Genomic DNA, 23,214 nt, shown 5'->3' with positions numbered 1-23,214 from the left:
ATCGAGCTAACTCATGAATTTAACAAGACAAATTGTATTTTTCTTTTATTTCTCACTGGATGCAATCCTATCTGAACCGGGAACATCCACAAATATATGAGTCTAACTCTCCTCACGGACATTATTTCCATCCACAAGATTCGAACCCGAGACTTTGCTTAAGGAGAATCAAATATGTACCACTTGAACCAATGTCCGTTGGTAGACAAATTGTATTTGACTCAAGTTTAACTAATTTATTTAACAAGCTTAATTTTTTAACTCAAGTTCAACTTATTTGGTTCATAAACTCAAATTTATCAAAATAAATAACGAATTAAATTTTGAACGATTATGGAGTAATTCAATTCATTGTGAGCCCTACCCCAGAGTGCATGATCTCTAGAGTTAGAAAACAGTGGCATTTAATCCTCTTCCTCTACAAATTCCAACACCTTATTTCCTGAATGGCTATCACCATACAGTGAAAGAGTGACTTTGTTACTAGTTTCTTCTAATCCATTTTCATAAAATAAATGAAGCTAAGCGATATAAGATTAAACAGAAGAGTATACAAGAGCAATAAAAAATTGAATCCTTCCTAGGACTACTGCTTCATCATCATTCTAAACACAATGTTATCCTAGAGAATTTCTGGGAAGGTTTAACTACAAAGAGAACACAGAACCCCTAATAGTCTTTTTGATAGCTCCACTTCTCATTTCTATGACCTTCTTGTGAGAGTTTGAGTGCAATGATGCTACGAAAGTGGGGCTAGCTGCAGGCCGGTACTCCGGAAAGAGCCGGCCAGACCTGTACCGAACCCCGCAAGCATTGCATAGGGTTTTTGGACCCATAGGTCCCTCTCTCCATTGTGGTGTCTCTGTCACCTCGCAATGTGTGCATTTTCCGAAGACATCTGACTCTTGTGACAACAATCTCTTCATCTCACAATGATCAGGGAGTAGTAAGAGATCCTTTTTCCTCTGCCTTTTTACTCTGGTTTTCAATTTACCCGAAGCCTGTGTTTCAAAATCCGGCGAAGGGGAGATGAAAGGCAGTGATAATAGTTGATTGAAGCTCGAGAGACGCAAACGTTTGCCTCGTGGGCGCTTCAATGGGATGACAGGTAAGTCAAAGTTGGAGTTCTCAACTGAGGAAGAACTACTGCTTTCAAAAACAGAAACGGGGCTGTATGTTCGAAATTTGTGCACATCTTTGCTGTTAAAAGGGACATTCTGGTTCGGCGTAGTTTTGTCATATGTTGGTCCTGCAGTCTTTTCCAGCTGTTATATTGGGGAAGACACAAAATATAAAACAATCAGATGCAATAATGATAGTTATGCTTATATATGTGGAAAAAAAGTTGGTAAATCTTCAATAGCACATAATATTTTAAGTAATAAGAGAAAGAGGGGATGCAGGTAATTTCTTTCAACATTTACATGCATACTCCAGAGTTAATCATATGAAAGGAATGTTACCGTGATAAAACATGTATACTTTTCAATTATTAGATGCTATAAGATCAATAATATTAGGAATCAAACAGACTGTCAGTTAACTACTTGCGTTTTCTTGCAATTTTGAGTTGTGATTCAGCAGAGTCTTGCTTATTAACCATGTGTAGTTACACAATCTGTACAATCCAGCTTAATCAACATTAATCCTTTCCGCATGACAGTTTCCGCAAAGATGAACACAAGATCTGTGATCACTGATCAGCTAAGGCATAGTCGTAACAGCCAGCCACCTCACTGATGCTAAAAAATTCCCGAATTTAAATCCAAGAGACAAGAAAGGCTTTGGGAAAGGGGAGGGTATTCATTACTGTAGTCTCCAGCCATATACCAAGTTCAAGCACACAAACACACATCTTTCCATCTACTTCTTAAGGATCCAATAAACAAACCAATAATAGTTACTAGAAGTTTCAAGCGTACATTTATCTCAAACAAATCAAGGCATTTAAGCAAGTAATGCAATTACAGTTTCCCAATAATCCTGCTTGCCAAGCAAATGCATGAAAACTGAACTCTAGCATTTGAATCTCCATCGAGTTTTCCTCCTAAACTAGAACAACGTCGTTCAACAATCTTTTCTCTTAGCCAAAAGGCTACAAAGATGTTTGATAACACCTCTAATGCTCTAATCTGAAAGAGTCCAAGGACACTTCAGCAAAAAGAGATGAGTTAAAGGATATTAAGACATTAAGATTCTTACTCCCTGGACTGAAAAGGGCCCAAAGCCAAGAATACCCAAAGTCTAAGAAGGCCCAAAGCCGAAGATGACATTAAGTGAGAACCGGCTAAAGAAAAGACAACATTGCTTACTTCTGTTTACTAATGTTACTAGCAGTTTATATTTGCCATTCCCCTATTTGTAGATAATGGTAGTAACTCCAATGAGGGGGAGGGGTTATGTTTGCCATTCCCCTACTTATAGATTGAAGACTATAATGTTCTGACAGTTCAGAGAATATCCACAAAATATTTAACCACAGATATGGAGTTACCCTTCTCTGATAAGCAGCTCCTGGTCATTCTCATTGCTCAGAAGAAGAAAAAAAAAGTTCATTTCTCCTATCACTCATCATTGTTTGCCAATCTTTTAGGATTGAGTTACCAATATCTCTTTTGAGTTTTGTCAATCCAACAAAGTTCCATAACACCACTGTAGTAATCACAATTCCTGCTAAAAATTCCGACTGCGGAAATTTCTCTTGTATAAGTAACTATATTAACATTTTCAACTAAAAGGTCTACGGTTAAAAATTTAAAGTTATATTCATTAAAAAAATATAGATTTTATCAGATGACATGGCCATTCCAAGTAAATGAACTCTCAGAACAGGTCCCGATGGCCAAAATCATCAAAAAATGCCCTTCAACGTTGCTATATTCATGCTGTCTCAGTATCACATGATAACAGTATATACATAATTAATCCACAAAATATAATTGAACTGAACTAAAGCAAAATTCCGAGTTTCACGGTATATCATGCGAGGGACAACATATCAAAAAAGAAGTTAAGCAAACAAAAGACATCGATTTCGCAAAAATGAGTGCAGGGTACTGACAGAAGCAGAGGAAGTGCTCCCAGCCCCGAGTTTTGGAGTCACATTTTGAGTTGTATCACATAGCCCAAACGAAGATATCGAAAAAACACCAACAGATGGTTCTTCAAGGTGTTTAAATTGAGCAGCCCAATCTTCTTCTACAACATCAGTCTCTGCATCTTCTATAGGAAAATCAAAAAACTCCACAACATCATCAAAAATTCCATCTGAAAGACCATTAAAATTGTTGTCCAAAAACCAACAATCCTTCATATCAGCGATATATCCTATTCCAAAACAATTACAGCAATTATTAGAAAAACGGGGACAAACAATAACCTAGAATATACACCTACCAAAGGAGGAAAAAAGTGAAGAAATTTAATGAAAAAGATATGTTGTCTGACAATGGGTCATTGGGCAATTAGCTAGCGACACTGAGATTATACGCACATGAAGCAATAAAATCGAGTAAGCCTCAAGTTCACGAGTTCAAATCCCGGAAACAAAATAAAGTGAGCCTCAAGTTCACGAGTTCAAATCCCGGAAACAAACTAAAGTGAGCCACGTGCAATAGGCCACATATTAATAAATGCAGCTATAATGGTTACCTTACCTACTGCATATAACATTGCCCTAGAAATTCAGAATAAGATGCTCAAAATTCAAAACCCATAATCATAACATTGTATTAAGTTGAACTAGCAAGACATAACTAAATTTATTTATTTATTTTTTTAAAAAAAAAGCGGCGAAGCAAAAAAAAAGTAGTTATAGAAATATGGGTTTTGTTAAGTGTAATAAAAAGTTTAGATATTTTGAGACACTCACAGTGAGAGAAGATGAGATATGTGAAAGTGAACAAGTTTGTTTAGAAAGTTTCTGTTTTGTTTTAGTACACCGTAAGCGGCGGCGCTACCATGTGGAAGCCCTCATCTTTGTTCCGTGTTTTTGTGCTGTCTAAAACTCTTTAACTGTTAAATAAATAATAATGTTCTATATGAATAGTAGTAATGATAATAATAATTATATAAATATAAATAATTGTTGTTTCCTTGCATTCCATATTCCCATGTGATATGTTTCTTAATCCACCGATTCAAAACATAAAGAAAAAACGTTACACATGACAACATATCTAAAATAATGGAAGTTTTTTAAGCAGAATTAACAAATAAATAGATGGATCTGATGAACTTAATAATTGATGATTATTTGTGATTGAGTGTTACACAGATTTGATTCATCATTTTTTTGTAGAGAAATTAAGTTAAGTGGATCACCGACTATTGAAATCACGGTCTAAAGTTGATTCATCTTTTCTTCTTCTTCACGCGATTAATAATTGGTTGGCGGTGATATTTCACGTGGGACCAGAAATGGTGGATGACATTCAATTCACTCAAAGGTATCCAGCCAGAAAATATATACATTCTAACTTAAGAGGATAAATTCCCATTTTATTAAAATATTACAAAATAGAAATGAATTCACCGTTTTTAATAATCTTCATAGAGAAATGATTTCAAGAATTTTCATTTTTATTTATAAAATCTGAAAACAATAAAACATTGTTAACACTTTTAATAGGTGTTATTTAATTATTTCACTGAAATTTTAGGTGAAGATGTATCAAGAGAAATATATTGTGGTGAAGGTCATTAATTACTTAATCTTCATTTTAATAGTGCATTTGATAAGCAACACCAACACAGATGATGAAGTACAAGTACTCAACTTTTTGTCACCAAGTAAAAGGGAATAAGCTTCCAACATAATGAAAATTACAAACAAAAATGAAAGACCTTCCTTCAAGGGACAAAACTTGGAACAAAACCAGTTTAAGATCTAAGACTGGGATGACAGTATCAATAACTTAAACCAAGGAAAAGGAAGAATGTGAATTCTGTCTACTGATATTGTTCTTTAAAATATTTTAGAGCCTATGATCAGGAGATTTATGATTTCATTACTTTCATCTTAGTCTTCAACGTTCTTCTTCTCACATTTACAATTACCAGGAATAAGAAAAGGAGGAAAACAGAAGTAATTGCTAATGGAAGGACCTTCCACAGGGTGATGCCATAGGCGATGCTCTGTATATTGTTCCATCTCTCCTGCAATTTAACATAGTCAGAATTCTTGACACAGAAGAACTTGATGCAAGTTACAGAAGTTTTCCAGCATCTGCACCCCCTTCAACATGCAGAGATCTAAAAATTGCCAATTGTGGTTGTGAAAGAAGCCAATTTTACAGAGCCTAATATCTCAATCATTTCTTTTCTATTTTATGAATATAATAAATCCATAAACTTTATCTCATTACAACAAATACACATTAAAAAGTTACACAAATTTTTTTTACAATGAAAGATATCAATCAAGTCATCTGGATTCAAAGACATGGTTTTATTAAAATCTAAAACAGGTGAAGCCAAAAATTGTGTTAATTTTGAAACCATATGATTATTTTGAGTAAATCGTTTACAGCAATTTGTTGTATTACGATAAAATTTGCATCCATAAATAATGAGAGGCATCAACTCTGGAAGTTACAGATGTGACCATGATTTTGCAAGCATTATTAGCTACTTATATGTAAAAAATATTCTATACCAAAACATCTGAAGAGAGAGTATGTCAAATCTTCAATAGTCATACCTCAGTAAATGTCTGCAATGTAGTTTTATGTTGCCTATAAAAAATGGCTCGCGCATACTCGTACAGTTCTATGTCAAGGTCATTAAGAGACCGTATCTCCTGGAGAACCTCTTCAGAAACCTCAAGACGTGCCTGTAAAATATAAAAGTCATCAAAAAAGGATAACACTGAGTACAGACTAACAAAAGGCTGTAGAATTCTCTAACACCCAAGTCAAACAGTAGCATTAATAACATTATGTACTCAAGGTCATTGGAAACTGGTAAGTCTACAAAAAGAGACAACAACCATACAATTCATATAACCTGTCCCATATTCATAAGTTCCAATATTTACACATGAAATATGATTTGCATTTACGACTCTGCGCCACAAATACGAGTATGAAAAAGGATGTGGTATACATGGCAAATTATCTTGTCTTGAGTTTCAGAAATATAACCAAAGTATGGACACCAAGATTAATTACAGGTGTATGGTATGGTTTACTCTTGTCAAGAAGCTCTAGCACAAAATCATGATATCTCCAGCTAAAATGTAAGCAAAAGTCAATGTTAAACCAACCATGCAGTTTTCAAAGCCTGTGCAGGAATCTAATGATATAAAAGTTTGCATATTGAAAGCGTGCATAATGCAAACATAAAAAATTGGTATTAATATAATGATGTTAAGAGAATATTATGTTAGCATTAGATCTGTTAAGCCCACCTCCCTTGAAAAATTGACCGGAGAAATCCTCTTTAAAGAAGCGATGCGTCGGCCTGAATAAGACTTCCGTAAATTAGAAGTACAGCCTTCATAAGAATTCATGAGCTCTCCAACTGTCATCTAAGATCAAAGAAACACCAGCATACTGTTAAAGATGAGAATCAGATAATGTCTGATAAGTCCATAAAACCACCATACTTGCTAAGGAAACAAGCTTACATTTAATTCTGTTGCTTCTCCACTGTCACTTGAAGTAACTTTACTTGCTCCCCTATCTGATGTGCTATTCTGTCTTGCAGTGAGAAATGTTGTAAGAATGCTACCCATATTCCAATTTCAATAACTAAGTTCCTCCTTGAAAAAGATGCTTCTTACCTGATGTTCACTGCTATGAGGATCAGAATCCGAAAATGATCTCTGCTCTGTAGTAAAAATATATGATCAATGCCATATGTCATGAAAATAAAACCCAATCTCTGGCGAAGATGATAAAAGGTTAACACCAAAATACTTTAGGTCAACACAAAAGTTCAGTTCAAAATATGATACTTGACACACCCACCCATAGGCCGTAGCATCTAAAAACACATTTGCAAGCAAGAATATGAGCACTAGCATCATGCTCAAAATTCTGTACCATTTTAAATGTCTGCTCTGCCTTTGTAACTTAAGAAAAAGTTCGGATGAAATATGAAGTGTTTATGCAACACTAACCTATCTTATCACCAATATCCAGGCTAGAGTTTGGTGCATTAAGCTGTGATATCACCTGAGCACCAACTACATTTGCAAACATTGTAGCAGATTCTCTGTGCTCCTCAGTAAGACCAACATATAACATATCATCCAGTCTCTTCTGCAAGATGTACAAGCACATGCCATAACTGTGTTGAGAAAGGGAACAGCAGGAGAAGCAAACTACATTCATATAATTATCACAACTTCAAAAATTTATCTATTACCTTCGCAACCTGTAGCACAAACTTGCCAAGAATCTTATACTTCTGTACACAATGGCGCACTTCATGTGCTTCTGCTATATAAGAATTGTTTGTCAAACCAGCAACCTAAAAATGTAACAGTCCATCAAATCTTGTTACGTATATTATACATTATTACCAAGAAATTCTGTAAATACAAGATTTGGGCTTTTTAATTGCATTAGAGGACTTAATTTTGCAGGATATACAACTAAAATTAAGCACTCCCCATGTGCACCATGCTTGCCAAGTAGTATACAACAGAAAACTATGGTGAGACATAAGCTGAGAGTGGGTTGTCCAACAATAAACCGGTAATTAAAATGGGTCTTGCAGCTATACAAAATATATGCATCTGAATTTTGTGGCAATCATTAATAGCCTAAGAACAAAACATGGATATTGGGAACATATTCTACTAGAATTAAGATTTCTGAAAACAGTAAAACATATCATTTACAGAAATTGATGAAGCATGAGAATCTCCAAACTGTACAAGATACATAAGGTGAAGTACCTGGAATGTTGCTCCGTTATGCACAACATCCCCAGCCGCGGGATGATTGATGTATTCTTTTAATGGCATCGCAAAGTCTTCCATGTCATAGGAATCATTGCTCTCCGTGGTATTCAGTCCCCTACTATACCTAGCATCTCTCTGTCCATTTAAGGTCTACACCAGTCATATATACACCAATAGAAATATGGAGGCAAAATAGGCATTTTGATCCCTTATCTTTAATTCCATTTACAATTTTGTTCCCAGTTTTTTATTTTTGTTTCAAACTTTCAATTACTCTGGTCATTGATCATACTTCTATCAACCCCACTAAAAGAAGCAATGATGTGTTATGTGTTATTATTTATTAACTAGTGATACCACATCATCAACATGGCATAACTACATCATAACCATGTCATCAATGTCAATAACAAGTCATCACTTCCATTAGGATTTGTATCCAAATCGTTCTGGAGTGGCACAAAGGTTGATGATTTGAAACTTATGAGACTAAATTGGCAAAAATGAAAGACAGGGAACCAACTTGAAAAAAGAAATATAAAGATAATGACTAATATGCCCATTTTGCCAAAATATGAAACAACTTATTTAAAAAGTAATGGCCGTATTAACAAATAAGCAAACAGAAAGGCACCATAAAGTGAAGAATTCACTTCCTTTTTGACAACTTTAGTGACTGGTATGGTGGTACATCCATGTTAAAAAAAAATAGAAGACTGGCTACAATGGCATATTTAAACACATCTACATCCAAAACCATAACATAGGAAGCAAGTTATCAACTTGAAAGTAGACAACTTTTCCTAGATCACTTTTACATGCAAGAATCAGGCTACATGCTCTTCAATACAAGTTACAGCATATCAGCAATATGACTCTTTGACAACCTTACATAAACTTAGAAGTATGGAAAAAGTATTCAACAACTGGCAATATTGGAAATAGGTGAAGTAAAATTTACCCTAGCAAATAGGTCTTCCCTCATCCATGGAACCAGATACTTCCATGGCCAGATATCCAGCGTACTTACTCCTTTACTCTTAGAGCGCAAGCGTTTAGTCATCTGTGTCGCAGATGTCAAGTTTGGATGCACCAAAAATCTAGCTGCAACCTCTATTGAAAATTCATAAGTGCTAAAGACGCGATCAATTGGATCCCTAAGTATGGTAACAACAGAAGTTTTCTGCCTTGGAAGTTTGGGTATCATGCTATAGTCATCATGTGTAACTAACAGCCTGCAATTTTTCTCCCTGCAAATTCAGGAAAGTAATATAAAACAATAAATAAGCAATATGCGTTGGATTTTATAATGGAGTTTTGCATGTGGAATGTGGCTTTTCAACAATGGACTAGGACTACTGGTGAGAATAATGTGACACAATCGACGTTGTTTTCTTTAGATTTGAATAAAAAAAACAGTTGTGAATACCATTTGTTGTTTTCTTGGGTAAAAATATTATAACACTTTGCATTATATGTAAATTAGTGTGGTAGAATAATTGCAAAGCTGCTGAGAGCATCTATATTTACAGAGATGGAATATAATGTTAAGTTACAAGGTTCTAAACTCGGAGAGAAAAGAATGTCAGAACTTATTAATGCTGAAGACCTTTTTAGGAATTATACATTTTTTAATGTGAATGCTTACAATTCAGGAATTGATTTTGATGATAACAACTCACGGCAAGTTACATCTCCAGACCACGGAGCTCTTTGAAGTAGATATCTCTACCATAGGTCTTACAATGATGTACTCCTAGAGGTTAAGAGTGATCCTTGGTGTAAGGTTACAAGCTTTAAAAGCTTGTTTGGTTAGTGCAAAATCCCAAGCTAATTTCCTTGGGTATTATACGCAAGTTGCAAGTGGTTGGTGACTGAACCAGGATAAATATCAGTGTGCTTGCTCTTCTACCCATCTCTCTTATTTGTTTTGTTTATCAACACATTCTGCAAATCTTGTTGTTTTCATTCACAAAACATATTTAAGAGTTGCTTTAATTACATAATCGCTTAGTTTCTATCTTGCTGTGGCCTGACCTCAATACAAACCGTTTATATGATTCTTTTTGAATTGATTCTCTTTTCTTTAGTTCCTGCTTAAAGTTTTTGAAAATTCAATGCCCCTACCCATCCACCCACACTCATTCTGAATTTGAAGCCATGTATCACAGTTAATGGTCTTAGCAGCTTAAAAAGGCTACCTAGAGCACTCCTAAATCTTGTGACTTTATTGTCAAAAAGCATTAGCATCAAATCAACAAACCCACAGCTCTGCTAGACAGAGCCGCTTACAATAGAATAGCTACCAAATTTTACAAATAAACACAAGTACAACTTCAGGGGATTAAGAAAGGTGAAAACATCATTACATTTGTCAATAATTGTTTCACATTTACCAAAGCTACAATTCATTAATGAAACTAAATCATTTTCTCTTTTCACTCAAATTGTTTGAGTAAATAAGGGTATTTTGGAAACAAAGTCAATTATTGTACATAACTTTTTGCCATTTGGCAATAATGTAGTAGAAAACATCCACGAGTTGATATAATAAAAGGGCGGTCCAGTACATGAGTCTCCTACCTAGTCCGGAGATGGTACATGTACGCAGTTTTATTTCCGCGAGTGGAGAAACTGTTTCCAGGGTTTAAACTCATGATCTCTTGGTCACTTAGCAGCAACCTTACCATTGCGCTGATTCTCACCCTCACATACGTGTATAATAATTGAAGGAAAATATTAAAACAATGAAGTATGCTTCAGTAGATGATAGAAAGAATTGAGGCAGCACCTTGGATCAAAGCGCAACTTATCATATGAGCGAGGGCATTCTAGATAGCTAGGATACAATTTCTTCAAAAAACTGCAGAAATAACACATACAACCAGAAACATAGGTTAATGAATTAGTGAATAAAAGTACTTAAACTTTTTTCAGATGCTTTAACTGCACAATTATCGAATCATTACCAGTGAAAATATGTGCGCCCTCCCGTTCTAGGAACATGGAGGAAAAACAGCAAATCTCTCAGTTTATGCTTATCTTCTCCGATTTCTTGATCAAGTGAAGAATCTGCCCAAACCTTCACAATTCTTTTGCAATTTTCAAAATCATTTTTCGCGAAAGAAACATTCACTATAGTACCAAATATAACAAAGCAAATATCAAATAACATTTCAAATCAAAATAAAACTAAAAAACCAATAAATAGAAGGAAAAGGATGATGCAGCATTCTACCTAAGAATCCAACAAGAATCAGTAACACGCAGAATTTGAGAGTACTATGATCCATACACGAAGCGTTGAAAGAGTGAAGAATGAAGTGTACCTTCATTCAACTGAAAGGGCAAAATGGTAAAACAAGGGATTCAGTTTGTTTTGAAGTCCAAAAAAGTAATAATAAATAAATAACCATTTGAAAAATAAAAAATGGAAATAACAAAACAAACATGGATTTGACTAAGACTATAATTAAGTCGTTTTTTAACATTACAAGTAAAGTAATTATTACCCCATCCATGATTAGATAGGTGAAAATGAATTGTGCATTTTTTTACTAAATAATGTATTTTCTAGTATAAGAAAATAAGTTATCATTTAGCCATTAAAATTATGACATTTATCATATTTAATTATTTTTTATAAAAATATTTTAAAATTAAGCAAAATAATATATATGTCATACTTTTACAGTTTTACTAGTAGATAAAGAAAAAATTATCTTATAATATAAAAAGATATTTTATTCTCTTTTTTATTTAGTTACTTAAATTGTACATTTTCTATTTACAAAACTTAAAAATCATTAGATAAGATTCTCTTCTCCACTTAACTATTATGTAAAAAAATTTGTTTTTTAAACTTTTAGCATATTTGTTTTTTTATTTTAGTGATCATGCACATTTAATGTGTTTATTTTTTAATCTGGCTTTTTAGCTAAAGATATCTATATTTATACTTCTATGTTATATATAAAGCCAAAACTTGAAATAATTATTACCTTGATTTTGTTTTCTTATTTTGCTTTTAATATTTTTTTCCTAAAGTAAAATTATATAATCCTAGATAACTATTAATTAATACATAAATTTGATTTTATAATACATACAAAAATTATAAGATAAAGTATATCTAATTATATAGTAGTGGAATATAATAGATACTTATTTAGATAAAGTAACGAGTATATATTATATTCCACATCATATTAAAGATAAAAGGAAAAGTGAAGGTAGATCGAAAATGGAAGAAAAAGTTGTTGATATAGTAGTTGAAAGTTTTGGAACATGTAAAAAGAATTATTTTTAAATAAAATGATCTTATTAATAATATTTGTTTGTTAGTTTATTTGAGAACGATTTAATAAGAAAATAGAATTGAAAGTGAAAATAATATTGCAAAAAATAATCTGAAGTTGCAAATGAGAGTTTATAAAAACAAATATCTTCAGCTTATATTTTCTAATAATAACTTTCCCTTAAAATTGAAGTAGTTACTAGAACTAGACAACCTTATGATCTAAGAAAACAAATTATGCTACCCTTAAGTGTTAACAAGTTTTATTTATGAGGGTAAAATCTATATACTAAGGTGTAAAGATTTATATACGGTCAATGCATCATCTATCATTTATTTGTATTACTTTTATTTAAAAGTTAATAATGATAAAAAAATAAAAAATGTAGTAACAGTATAAAAATCAGTGTATATATCTTTTGCTCTTTGTTTATTTTTATTTCAATTCGGAGACTAATTTTAGGAGACAAGTGGCTCCACTACTATATATATATATGCAGGAGGGGATTAGTTTACACCTACCAAATTAAATTACACTAATTATATTTAATTTTAATTTTAAATTACACTAGTTATATTCAATCAAAAAGTGAAATTTAAAGGTGTCTGTGTGTTATTGACCACAGTTTTGTTATGAACCACAATAATTGATGTAGTCTGTCATTTTAATTAACAGAAGAAAAAATATTACAATTTCAACAAAAAACTATATTGCCTGGACTATATAACATGCAATGTTGGTATATAGTAAAAGAAATTCACTGACTTACAATTACATATAGTAATAATCTTTATTAAACAAAACTTGATTTACACACATCAAGGTGCCTAAACATTGAAACAACCCTTGGCATGTTGTTTTAAACAAGAGACTCCTTGCTTAATTTCTTAGCCTCATGACTCTCATTTTCTTGAATGCCTATGTTTTTCCCAGCTAAAAATGGTGGGTTATCTTTATCCTTAACCTGTAAATAATCATGGATAAATAACCAAGTTCTTACAAACATCTAGATAGATAAGCATCATGGTGAGCAGAAACTACAAAGGAAACTTTAAGGGCTGTTTACGAGTAGAGTTTTGAAGGAAAATAGAAGGCTTCAGAGCCATCAGAAGTGTATTTCATGGCATTCCCTTCCAAAGCTCAATTCGCAACGAGTTGTGTTTTGGAGGGGAAGGAAGGGAAAATGAAGGCTCCAGAGCCGTATCACAAGTATATTTCATGGCTACGAAGCTTTCAATTTCTAAACTCAACTCGCAAACAGACCGTTAATAAACAAAAGAAACAAAGGGGTAGAGAGATAATGATATAGTACCTGAGATGCCAATGGTGGATCAATGGAGTGTTTCTTTTTGTTGTCCTGAGTACAGAAATAAGAATACAAGCCCATTCCAAAAATAGCAACAAGTATTCCAATAAGGTTCCTCTCAGTAAAAGGGTCATGAAGTAATGTGAATCCAAATGCTAGAACAAGACATGTCTTTAGGTGGCCTAATACTTGATAAGTTACAGGAGATGTTTTGCCTATAACTAGAAATGTGCTGAAATTCACAGAAACAGCTATCAAACAGGACAAGATGATGAATCCCTGAAGAAAATAAGAGAAACAATAAACATTTGAGCAATTGTTTTCATAAGCTTCTCTAATAAGCTTGTTGAAATAAGTTAACAAGACTTATAAGAAGGTCATAAGTTATTTTCTTAAGCTGTTTAAGCTAAAATAAGCTCTTCCAAAATCCAAAAACTTAGCCTAACATATAGTAAGGAGTGATATTTGATATACTTACCAAGACTATAGGAGAATATTTGTAGGCAAATACATTTTGTTTCGTTAGCATCTGATCCACGAGAGGACCCGAAACAAAAAGAATTGCTGCTTGGAATGGGGCAGATTGGTAGAGCAGCTGTGTGGAAGAGACATTAAGCTTCTTCTGTATTGTGTTGGTAAGCTGAATTGTGCAACAAGGTTAAGAATTAACAACCTCTTCAGCTTTAAATCTAGTAAGTTTCTAAGCCATTATCATTAGTTAATAACAATAAATACATGCTAGAACATGAAGAAGGAGTAGTAATGTTTACAATTTGGCCAACACATGTGGTTATGATAGCTAGAAGGGAAAGAATGGTTCCAAGGAAATTGAGCTGAAGGTCTGTGATAGAGGCAATGCCAACTCCAACAAGTAGGAGGAAAAGGGACAACTTTATTTTTGAGCTGCACATATAGTTGCAAAGAAATTTACCAAAAGTTAGCATGCATGATTAATGTTATGTATAATTTCAATATTAATATTATGAGCAACGGCAACAATTCGCATCGCAATGGCTGCAATGACTGCAATTTAAAATACTGACCTGAACTGCTTCTTGAGAAAAAGAGTTTCTAGCATTACCGTGAATGGTATGATTGCAAGTTTTGTCATCTGCAACAAAATGAGCACCAAAATCAATACATATGCAAAATAGTTCAGCAGACAACACAACATATTTTACATATAAGTTGTGGTATATTGAAGTAAACCTGGTAGAATCCAATGGAATTGAAGCCAAGGCTCAAGTTAAGAAATCCAATGGATACACCATTTAGAACCCCGAAAAACATGACCGTCTTCATGTCAACAGGCTTAGCCTCGAACAGATTGAAGCGTTGAGCCACATGAAGAGTGCAAAATGTAACCATCAAATGCCAACTTGTAAGTGTTGTGGCTGGCCAAAATGGAACAAAAAGAAATGGTTAAGAATTGGCTTTTACTTTATCATTAAGAGTACACAATTTTATAGAGGTGGCAAAATGAAAACTTACCAAAAGGGAAACCAAGATTGCTCATCAAAGCTTTATTGCAGATGACTATAGAGACAGAGGAAGCCACAGAGAGAAACAGTGCACTAATAACTCCCACTTGGATACTTGGCATCTCTCCCATTTTTTCTGAAAATTTATTTTTCATAGTTTTTCTTAGTGCAGGACTCCAAGTATTTTATCATAAACATACATAATGTGGAGAATTAGTGGCTATGATCATTAGTGAGTTCAAGGGTGCAAAGGCATTAATTAATCGCTTTTCATGGACAGAAAAATTTCTGCAGTGTTATTTTCTAGGATTTAGAAAAGGAAAAGGAACAAAAACTGAAACCAGAATTAATATTAAGTACATCAAAATAAACACCATTAGAGAAATATTAATGTAAAAAGTGATGAACTATATATAATCGGGTATGGTACATTGAAACTGGTACCGCGAACCACATAACTATGAGTGTAACCATGTATTGTCTTAAAATAACTAAAATGAGAATTTACTGTGTATAAATGTGAGTGAGGTATCTAAGTGTTCAGATAACTACAAAACTTTCCAAGTAAATGGTTTAGAAATATTTGTCCATTTCTAGCTTTGCACTCGGCTCAAAAGGGTTTTGTGCATTTTTCTTTTGTTTTAAATGCATCTCAATTTGTCTAAAGATTACGGTTCATGCAATTAAGTCCTTGTTTATGAGAAAGGCACTCTTTATTAAATGATAATCTAATTAACTTAAGGTGAGGCTACAACCAATAATGCTATGTACTTATGGTCCATGCAGTTTGTGCTGGTAACCCAGAAAGTGATAACAAAGTACTAGAAAACCAAGTTGAGCACAAGGGCATGGCCCATATGGAACTAGAACTGAGTTGTTAACATGACATACCTTAATTTGAAGAATGAAGAAATAGCTTTCTCTAAGTGTGTAAGTGCTCCTACAACTCCAGAAGATCACACCTCAAGTTGTAACTTGTGAGCAAGAGTTGAAAACAACAGGGATTGTGTATTGTAAGCACACAGAGCTCTAAATTCCTAATCTAGAGACTAAAGAGATAGGTAGATTGTTTGAGGATGCATCTTTAGTGGGTATTTTATTTTTGATGAGAGAAGATGTTGGTTGAGTTTGTGTCTGGTTTGGTGTGAAGTGGCGGGTGGCTTACTTAACCAAGTTAACGGCCATTTGAAGCAAAAGAAAGCAAGCATGGTTATTCAGCATATTGCTCTTGTTTATGATGGGAAACTTGTTTGAGAGAACTCATATGACTCATAACTCTCCTATAAGTTTATTTTCTAATTAGTTCAAGTTTTTTAAATGGGTATATTATAAGTTAAGTTTTTGTTAGTTTTGTAGCCTAAAGTCCAATTTTTTCATGGTGCAGTTTCAAAAAATAAGTAATAGAGGAATTTCAAACATCCTTTTCATTATGAAACCAAAGTTCTTTAACTATATTGATAATTGAGGAAAAAAGTAAATAACAAATAAATAAGTGAGAATATAATGCAGAGGACAGGACACAGATGAGATGTTAAAATCAGGAGTTGGATGCAGCAGAATTACATTAACAAACACTTGTGTCCCACAGCTTTCATAAATGTGTCTTGGGTCACAAGTCAGGAAGGTGAGCCAAACCATTAACATATATTTTTAGGGGAAGTGTCTGCCATTTCAAGCAACATGCTCCAACCCAATTCAACTACACTCCTGATTCCAAAATAAGTATTTCATGTTCACATCTTTCTTCCATTTGTTGAATGATATATATGTTCTTAAAGGAAAAAACAAAAAAAGTGTGGTTATATGTAACCTGTTAGGTTCTAGTGTCAAAGTTGATATTGACATGTATGCCATATATAATTTTTTTCTTCTGCAAAGACCTTGTGGAATCTAATCCTGATAACATACTTGCCAGAATATTTTGTCCTGATTGAGTGGTTCATCCTCTTCCTCATCTCTGGATTCTTAGTCTTCTTTATGTTCATTTTTTATAGTTAGGTGTTGTGCTTGTGAAACCAAGAGTTTGTGTTTTTTGTCTGTTTTTTTCGTTTTCTTTTACTCTATTGTATTTTATGTTTTACATGATTGTCTAGCATACCCTGCTAAATAAGACTTTCATAGTCTCACTAATCACTATAGTGCTTATTATTTGCTCCTTCCTTAGAATATCTCACTTTCTGCATGTGATTCTGATCATGTGGTTGTTAACTTGTAAATTGTATGCTTAATGCAATGTCACCTTGGTATGGCATTAATCTTTTATATTATCATGACTAGTGGAATAAAGATTTGGTTGTTGTTGTTTGACTCACGAGATATCTACCTGGAATGAGGGAAGAAGATCCTTGTTCATAAGGATTGGAGTAATAATGTAAAAATAAGAAATACCAGCTTAGAAAATAAATAACAAAAACAGTTAAGGACATCAGAATAAAATGCTCATGACAGGTAATAAACAAATCAGATATTAATCATATTATGGTTATCCATACTCCAAGTCAGATATTAATCACATTGTTAATCAATAATTTGCTCATTGGTAACATGTCTATAGAAAGTGTAGAATCTCAAGTATACAAATATCAGAACCCGTCTGAAAATCAAATTTCACCTCTTAGCCCTTATTGAATTGAATGTATAGTTCACTTTATTCCCTTATGCAAAACACTGGTGACTATTCAAACCTGAAATAGTTCTATTTTAGATGAAAGTACATTCAACTATAATACCTTATGTATCCAAAACTTTCAGTATTTGCCAGTTTTGCTTCCAAAATGAGTGCAAAAGACAAGCTGTTTAGAGGCAAGAAGCTTGAATCTTAGTCTTGCATGAATTCTAATTCTTTCCTTTCATAATGCATGACACTTTATGCTTCCTCTGGCACCAATGGAAGGAGGCAATACTCAACAAAACCCCTTGAGTATATAACCATATATATTAACTCACCAAAACATGTACAATTGGCAGAGAAGGGAAGGGGCCACATATATTAATTATTAAGCCTTCACAATACGTCTAAGTCCTGTAAGATAAGATTTGTCAGCATTGATGAGGCGATTTTGGAATTCTTCCCACTCACTTCTGCATCTCATTTTGACCTGATAGTTACAAAGACAAAAGCATAAACTCTGTGTCAAGAAAATGTTAATCAGTTTCCTCACCACAATGAGCTCCATGCAACACTTTAACTGCAAGACATCACACAAATTGAAAGGAAATGGTAGTACAATGGAAAGTTAATGTTCGATAGTAAATTAGCAACACAACAAAAACACAATTCTTATTAATCTCAGATATTATATAATTTATTAGGTTTACTTTTATTTGGATACCACAATCTACTCTACACCATAATTTATTTTCAGCTCTCCTCATTTTTGCAAGTTGTAGCCCCACTAAGAAATAAGAATACTTTCTTAAAATGATAAGAACAACTATTGTGGTTGCTCTTATACAACTCAGCGTGAGTTCACCATCATTAGTCTATGTGTCCATACATCTAGTTCCATCTAAATGAACAAAATGCACACAATTGTATAAGTAGCTATTTTCCATGTTAAATATACATACCCTATCCAATGGTTGTTTCCCATCATCAACAGCTTCTCCCTAAAAATTGAAGAGATACTCAGAAAAATTAGCTTAAAAATTAGTAAATTGGCCGCAACAAAAGCAAAAGTAATGAACACTCTACTCTTTGCAAATTAATGCACTGTTATGATGAGTAATGCGACTATGTCTTGTTCCCTAGGATATAATATATGTTTGGCTATGACAATATATAAGCTTTTTTTCTATAATATATGCCAAAAGACATGCATAGGAAAACAAGATGGGCATATTACTGAGTACCCATCCTTTACATTTATCTTTTCTCTTTCCTTTCATCACACTAAATATTTTTAGATCCGGTCAATAAAGGAAAAGCTATTATTTGCAAACCAAAACCAAAATCTACCAATCTAGAAGGAATAAGTGAGAAAAATCTAATTATTCTACAAGGAAACTCAAATCAAACCTCTTATGCATGCGAAGAAACTTCTCTGCTTATCATAACACTACAATCATCATTACAAATTTTTATTGTGATAAATTATCGTGGCTGCTAAACTGAGAATAAATGCTAGTATGAATTTCTCTATTGAATCAACTTGAACAATTTAGCAGTTAATGATGACTAACCTGGCTCTCAAGAGTAGGAATGAATTGATGAACAATCCACTGTGAATCAACAACACCAATTTTTTCATGTGCTGGCTGCCAAAACCAAACAAAAAGGATTCAGATTAGAAACCTACTTGGTAAGTATATGAAAGGCTCAAATTCATAATATGAGTCAAGAGAAGTTTATAATAACTTGAGCATTCATCCCCTATGAGCAAATTTTTTAGGTTGAATTTTTTAGTGAGGACAGAGATAACATGCAAATATAAGTATTTAGATAGTGACAACAAAAATAACATAAAATTATAAATATTTGCATTTAGAAATACAAAATTATAGGTACACAATAAACAAATAATTCTCATATAATAAAAAGAAATTCCAATCATAGTGAGGGAAGCGTCCTCACTATGCACTACTTGTTCAGCAAAGTATATGAGCTCGGAGTCACTTATAATAACTTTGACATTACTCTCCATATTCGTTAATGTGTAGGGGGAGTTAAACCCAATTAATGTTATAGTACTTCAAATAACTTCATTGTTCTGGCAAGATTTTATTGAAGTGATGAGATAATCAACACAAAAATGCAGGTTTTTTACCCACAAAATAATCCCTTCAAACATTGATAAACACGACAAGAAAAAAGGTTTTAACTATTGAAAAGCATTGACTGAGGAATCTATTCAAGATCCTAAATAAAACCATAGATCTCATTTCAAGAATTTCACCCCATCATATCTTCTTTGAAAAACTAAAAGGTCAACCTTTTACTATATTACATAATACATACACTACTTCCCAATAAATGCAACTCCACAAGGTCTGCTATGATGCAGCCAAAAGACCTAAAAAGGGTGTGGGAGGCAGAGACACATCCTTCACTAGAGGAAAAAAAACTATGCAGTTTCAACTTCATTCCTCCTTGACTGTAAGAAAAGGAAGGGGTGAAATATAACTGTAGGTTTATCTGAAAAGTTTATTAATTAACTTATAACTGTAACAACTGGCAAACTTTATCAGTTAATTGATAAAATATGTAGGCAGGCATAATCAATTGAAGCACAAAAATCTATAAGGAAAATGTAATGATACAAAGTCTTGCGTGAGGAAGTGAAGAAAAAAGAGAGGATCTTCTGACCTCTACACATCTTCTGAGATTGAAGTCTAATCCCCATCCATGCACCAAATCATTCTGCAATCATATGTTGGCAAATCAATCAATGTAATTAAAAAGTTGAGGTGTATCATGCAAAAGGAAAATCATCTATTTATTTGGTTACCACAAGGTCCATGACCAATACATGGTTTTAAAATTAACATATACCTGAATCATATGCCACACACAACGCCATGCTTCCCTAGAAAAGACAGGGGCCATAATTTCCACAAATCTAAAAGAGCAGAAATAACTTTCATATCAACTAAATAAAATGAAAATAAAGTCTATATAAACAATATTTTAGCTAAGTTACAATTCGACTTGGCAAGAAGTAGGAATAGAGCATACGCAGCACAAGGAGGCAAATGTGGATCACTACACCAGCCTGGTTCCTCTTTTGTTGCCCTTTTTAACCAATAGATACATAAACTTGTGTTAACAACTTTGAAGGCATGACAAAGAGCATCTTATTCAGGTAATGATAGAAGTTAGAAATAAAGAAAGGCCAAGGGAATACTTGTGAACTTTGTTGCCAATCCTCCTTTTTGTAATCTCCCATGTCAATCTGCTATTGGGCAGAAGACCAGGTTGAGAGATCTCCAAACCATGTTCTTTGACCAATTTAATATACCTAATAAATAGTTTACAGTTAATAAAACTAAAAGTTGCATACAATGACAAAAGAATAGACAGGTGGAATAAAAATACTTGTCTCCATTGAAGTTTTCCAATCCAAGATCTTCATCCCATATAAAAATATACTCATACGCTGATACAATATCAGGATGCAAAAACCGTTTAGCATACCACCTGCATAATAAGAAAAATTGTAAAAACTCAAGGAGGGAAGTAATAAGTTCAAGAATCCAAATGATAATCAGCTATTTTATTTCATTGTTGACAGAAGAATAAAATTTGTCAGACAATAAACTATTTCATGAATTATTGAAGTTTTAAGATAAACATAATAATCGACAATCATAAGCTAGGGGGAATGGAAAAAAGGATAGGAGGAAAAACACCATTTCGTTTGTTTTCTTGCACTAACATGGATTACATTCTCCGACCACTCAAATTGATCCCATTCATTAGTCCGACCATCATAATGAAAGAGCAAAATTGCAAAATCATCAGAAAACTGCAGAACAATATGATAATCAGTACTTTCAGGACAATTCGGAAAGGTAAATAAGTAAGTGGACATATTTAAACATGGTACATCTCTATAACCTTTTTGACTGCAGCATCTATATTTTTTCTCTGATCATAGCCAACAGTGAATGTTACTAAATACTTTGGCTTTTTCTTCAGATCCTGTTGAATTCAGGGTGTCATTACAAGACTCATGAACAAGATATCATATTGTATCGAATACTCATGCCCGTACGCATGTAACTTGAGCTACATATATTTTCTTGCATATATCTGTTACATATCATACCTCACTAGGTTCACCCCATAGTCTGCGCAAATAAAAATCAGATTTTGATACAACAATTCCTGGGGGTAGAGTTTCTGCTCCAAGAGGATTTGTTGGGACATGTATCTGCAAATAACAATTTTAAATGCAAATTGATAATTGCATTTCTAATTGCTGCAAACCTAAACCTGGTACTAATTACCTTTGGCAATCTAATTGACCCAAGTAATTCAGTATGCTTGGTTCCAGAAGAGTCATTACTAACAGCTAGAGCTTTGTCTACATCAGCTGAATATCTATCTATTTCAGCTTTAGGCACATTAAAAGAATGTCTTAAGCTAGATGAAGAGAAGTTGATCTGCAAAATTTTAGGCATAAACAAATTAAAAATTTGTTAAATGCCTGATGCAACACTGAAGAATTAAGGTAGTAGGAAATATTACCTTGTTTAAATGCAAAGATGGAATTGAAATACCAACAAAAAATCCAACGGCACCCGCCATAATTATCGCCATCATTGCCCTGGCACTATCATTTGATATTTTATGCACACTGCAGAAGAAATATTCTTAAACTGAATCCAGGCACTTTAGTTGACTAAGACAGCAAGAAAGAAAACTAGCTTATTATTGCTGTGCTTATACTCAACAACACTTTATTAATATAATAGGTTACAGAAATCAAAGTTCAAATTAAGCTACAAAACTGATACAATATCATTCACACCTGCGAGTCATTATTTGCGTCCAATCAGAATCACGGTCTCCCAAAATCAAGTGAAGAGACTTATCACCCAGAAAATGTAGAAATCGTTATGCAAAATCTGAAGGAAATAAATCATCCCTCAATAAACAAAAGTGTGACCTACAGGATACGTCAGAAATAGTAGACAAAGTGAGTTAGTGTGCACATATATGTCTATAATTCTCTTTCAATCCAAGTAAAGCTGGAAACCATGGATGCATGCATATCATGTGAACATGCATGCACGTAAATGTCCAATCCAATTAATCACCCTTTTCTTTTGTGTGGATACAAAATTTAGGGTTAGCGGTGAAGTTAACACGTGAGAGACATTGACAACAATGTGATTTATCGTAGTGAAGAAGACGAAAAGAGAAAAGCAAGTAAAACAAGGAAAGTGAAAATGGAATGGATCACGTAAGATTGGGAAGAAAAGACTTACGAATGATGGAACGTGATTAAAATGAAGGAAGATATCGGAGAATAGAGGAATCGCAGAAAAAGAAGAATGAGAAGAAGAAGTTAGAGAATGGAACGGAAGAGAGAAAAGTGAGGGTTCAGCGTTGGCTTCTTCATTCATGGAATAACAACACGACACAGAGGGAAATTAATCAAATTATTGTTTCTCTCATACTCAAATGTTCAGCTGCTTTTATATGTGACCAAACTACCCTCAACTAACTTCGATTCTCAATTTGTTTAGATCACACGTTTGATTGTGTTGGAA

The 23,214-nt window shown here is 33.5% G+C and overlaps 4 protein-coding genes across 10 annotated transcripts; all 4 read right to left on the bottom strand.

The window, feature by feature from the left end:
• On the bottom strand, window positions 462-4,018 carry LOC109355318 (GATA transcription factor 11-like). 4 transcript variants are annotated; one of them, XM_019598409.1, is made up of 3 exons: window positions 3,872-4,018; window positions 3,062-3,327; window positions 462-1,265 (listed from the first exon to the last, which is right to left on the bottom strand). In XM_019598409.1, the coding sequence occupies exons 2-3, from the start codon at window positions 3,311-3,313 to the stop codon at window positions 648-650; spliced, it is 870 nt and encodes a 289-aa protein (XP_019453954.1). In that variant the 5' UTR covers window positions 3,314-3,327; window positions 3,872-4,018; the 3' UTR covers window positions 462-647. The 4 variants fall into 4 exon arrangements, with proteins under 4 accessions (XP_019453954.1, XP_019453955.1, XP_019453953.1 ...); XM_019598410.1 differs by having other exon boundaries at window positions 3,942-3,960; XM_019598408.1 differs by lacking the exon at window positions 3,872-4,018 and adding an exon at window positions 3,657-3,743 and having other exon boundaries at window positions 3,083-3,327.
• Window positions 4,869-11,271, bottom strand: LOC109355316 (protein-tyrosine sulfotransferase-like). 2 transcript variants are annotated; one of them, XM_019598403.1, is made up of 12 exons: window positions 11,151-11,271; window positions 10,882-11,047; window positions 10,704-10,775; window positions 8,874-9,162; window positions 7,907-8,062; window positions 7,372-7,476; window positions 7,124-7,265; window positions 6,785-6,831; window positions 6,629-6,697; window positions 6,410-6,529; window positions 5,702-5,833; window positions 4,869-5,157 (listed from the first exon to the last, which is right to left on the bottom strand). In XM_019598403.1, exons 1-12 carry the CDS (start codon window positions 11,245-11,247, stop codon window positions 4,999-5,001), a joined length of 1,554 nt encoding a protein of 517 aa, XP_019453948.1. In that variant the 5' UTR covers window positions 11,248-11,271; the 3' UTR covers window positions 4,869-4,998. The 2 variants fall into 2 exon arrangements, with proteins under 2 accessions (XP_019453948.1, XP_019453949.1); XM_019598404.1 differs by having other exon boundaries at window positions 7,907-8,047.
• Window positions 8,175-16,304, bottom strand: LOC109355317 (uncharacterized membrane protein At1g06890-like). 3 transcript variants are annotated; one of them, XR_002108649.1, is made up of 9 exons: window positions 15,008-15,152; window positions 14,726-14,910; window positions 14,560-14,627; window positions 14,287-14,419; window positions 13,995-14,156; window positions 13,523-13,795; window positions 13,010-13,174; window positions 11,872-11,873; window positions 8,175-8,187 (listed from the first exon to the last, which is right to left on the bottom strand). XR_002108649.1 is itself a non-coding variant. In XM_019598406.1 (8 exons), the coding sequence occupies exons 2-8, from the start codon at window positions 15,126-15,128 to the stop codon at window positions 13,070-13,072; spliced, it is 1,047 nt and encodes a 348-aa protein (XP_019453951.1). In that variant the 5' UTR covers window positions 15,129-15,133; window positions 15,889-16,304; the 3' UTR covers window positions 12,903-13,069. The 3 variants fall into 3 exon arrangements, 2 of the variants coding, with proteins under 2 accessions (XP_019453951.1, XP_019453950.1); XM_019598406.1 differs by lacking the exons at window positions 8,175-8,187; window positions 11,872-11,873 and adding an exon at window positions 15,889-16,304 and having other exon boundaries at window positions 12,903-13,174; window positions 15,008-15,133; XM_019598405.1 differs by lacking the exons at window positions 8,175-8,187; window positions 11,872-11,873 and having other exon boundaries at window positions 12,903-13,174.
• Window positions 17,486-22,963, bottom strand: LOC109353757. Its single transcript, XM_019596125.1, has 15 exons — window positions 22,930-22,963; window positions 22,470-22,607; window positions 22,187-22,295; window positions 21,946-22,101; window positions 21,765-21,869; window positions 21,554-21,637; window positions 21,346-21,461; window positions 21,032-21,133; window positions 20,841-20,954; window positions 20,672-20,728; window positions 20,489-20,555; window positions 20,303-20,356; window positions 19,180-19,254; window positions 18,568-18,606; window positions 17,486-18,095 (listed from the first exon to the last, which is right to left on the bottom strand). Exons 2-15 carry the CDS (start codon window positions 22,478-22,480, stop codon window positions 17,994-17,996), a joined length of 1,191 nt encoding a protein of 396 aa, XP_019451670.1. The 5' UTR covers window positions 22,481-22,607; window positions 22,930-22,963; the 3' UTR covers window positions 17,486-17,993.

Source organism: Lupinus angustifolius, chromosome LG08 (assembly GCF_001865875.1).
Source record: "Lupinus angustifolius cultivar Tanjil chromosome LG08, LupAngTanjil_v1.0, whole genome shotgun sequence".
NCBI lineage: Eukaryota > Viridiplantae > Streptophyta > Magnoliopsida > Fabales > Fabaceae > Lupinus > Lupinus angustifolius.
Note: the sequence above shows the minus strand (reverse complement) of the source record. Positions and strands in the feature narration are given on the sequence as shown.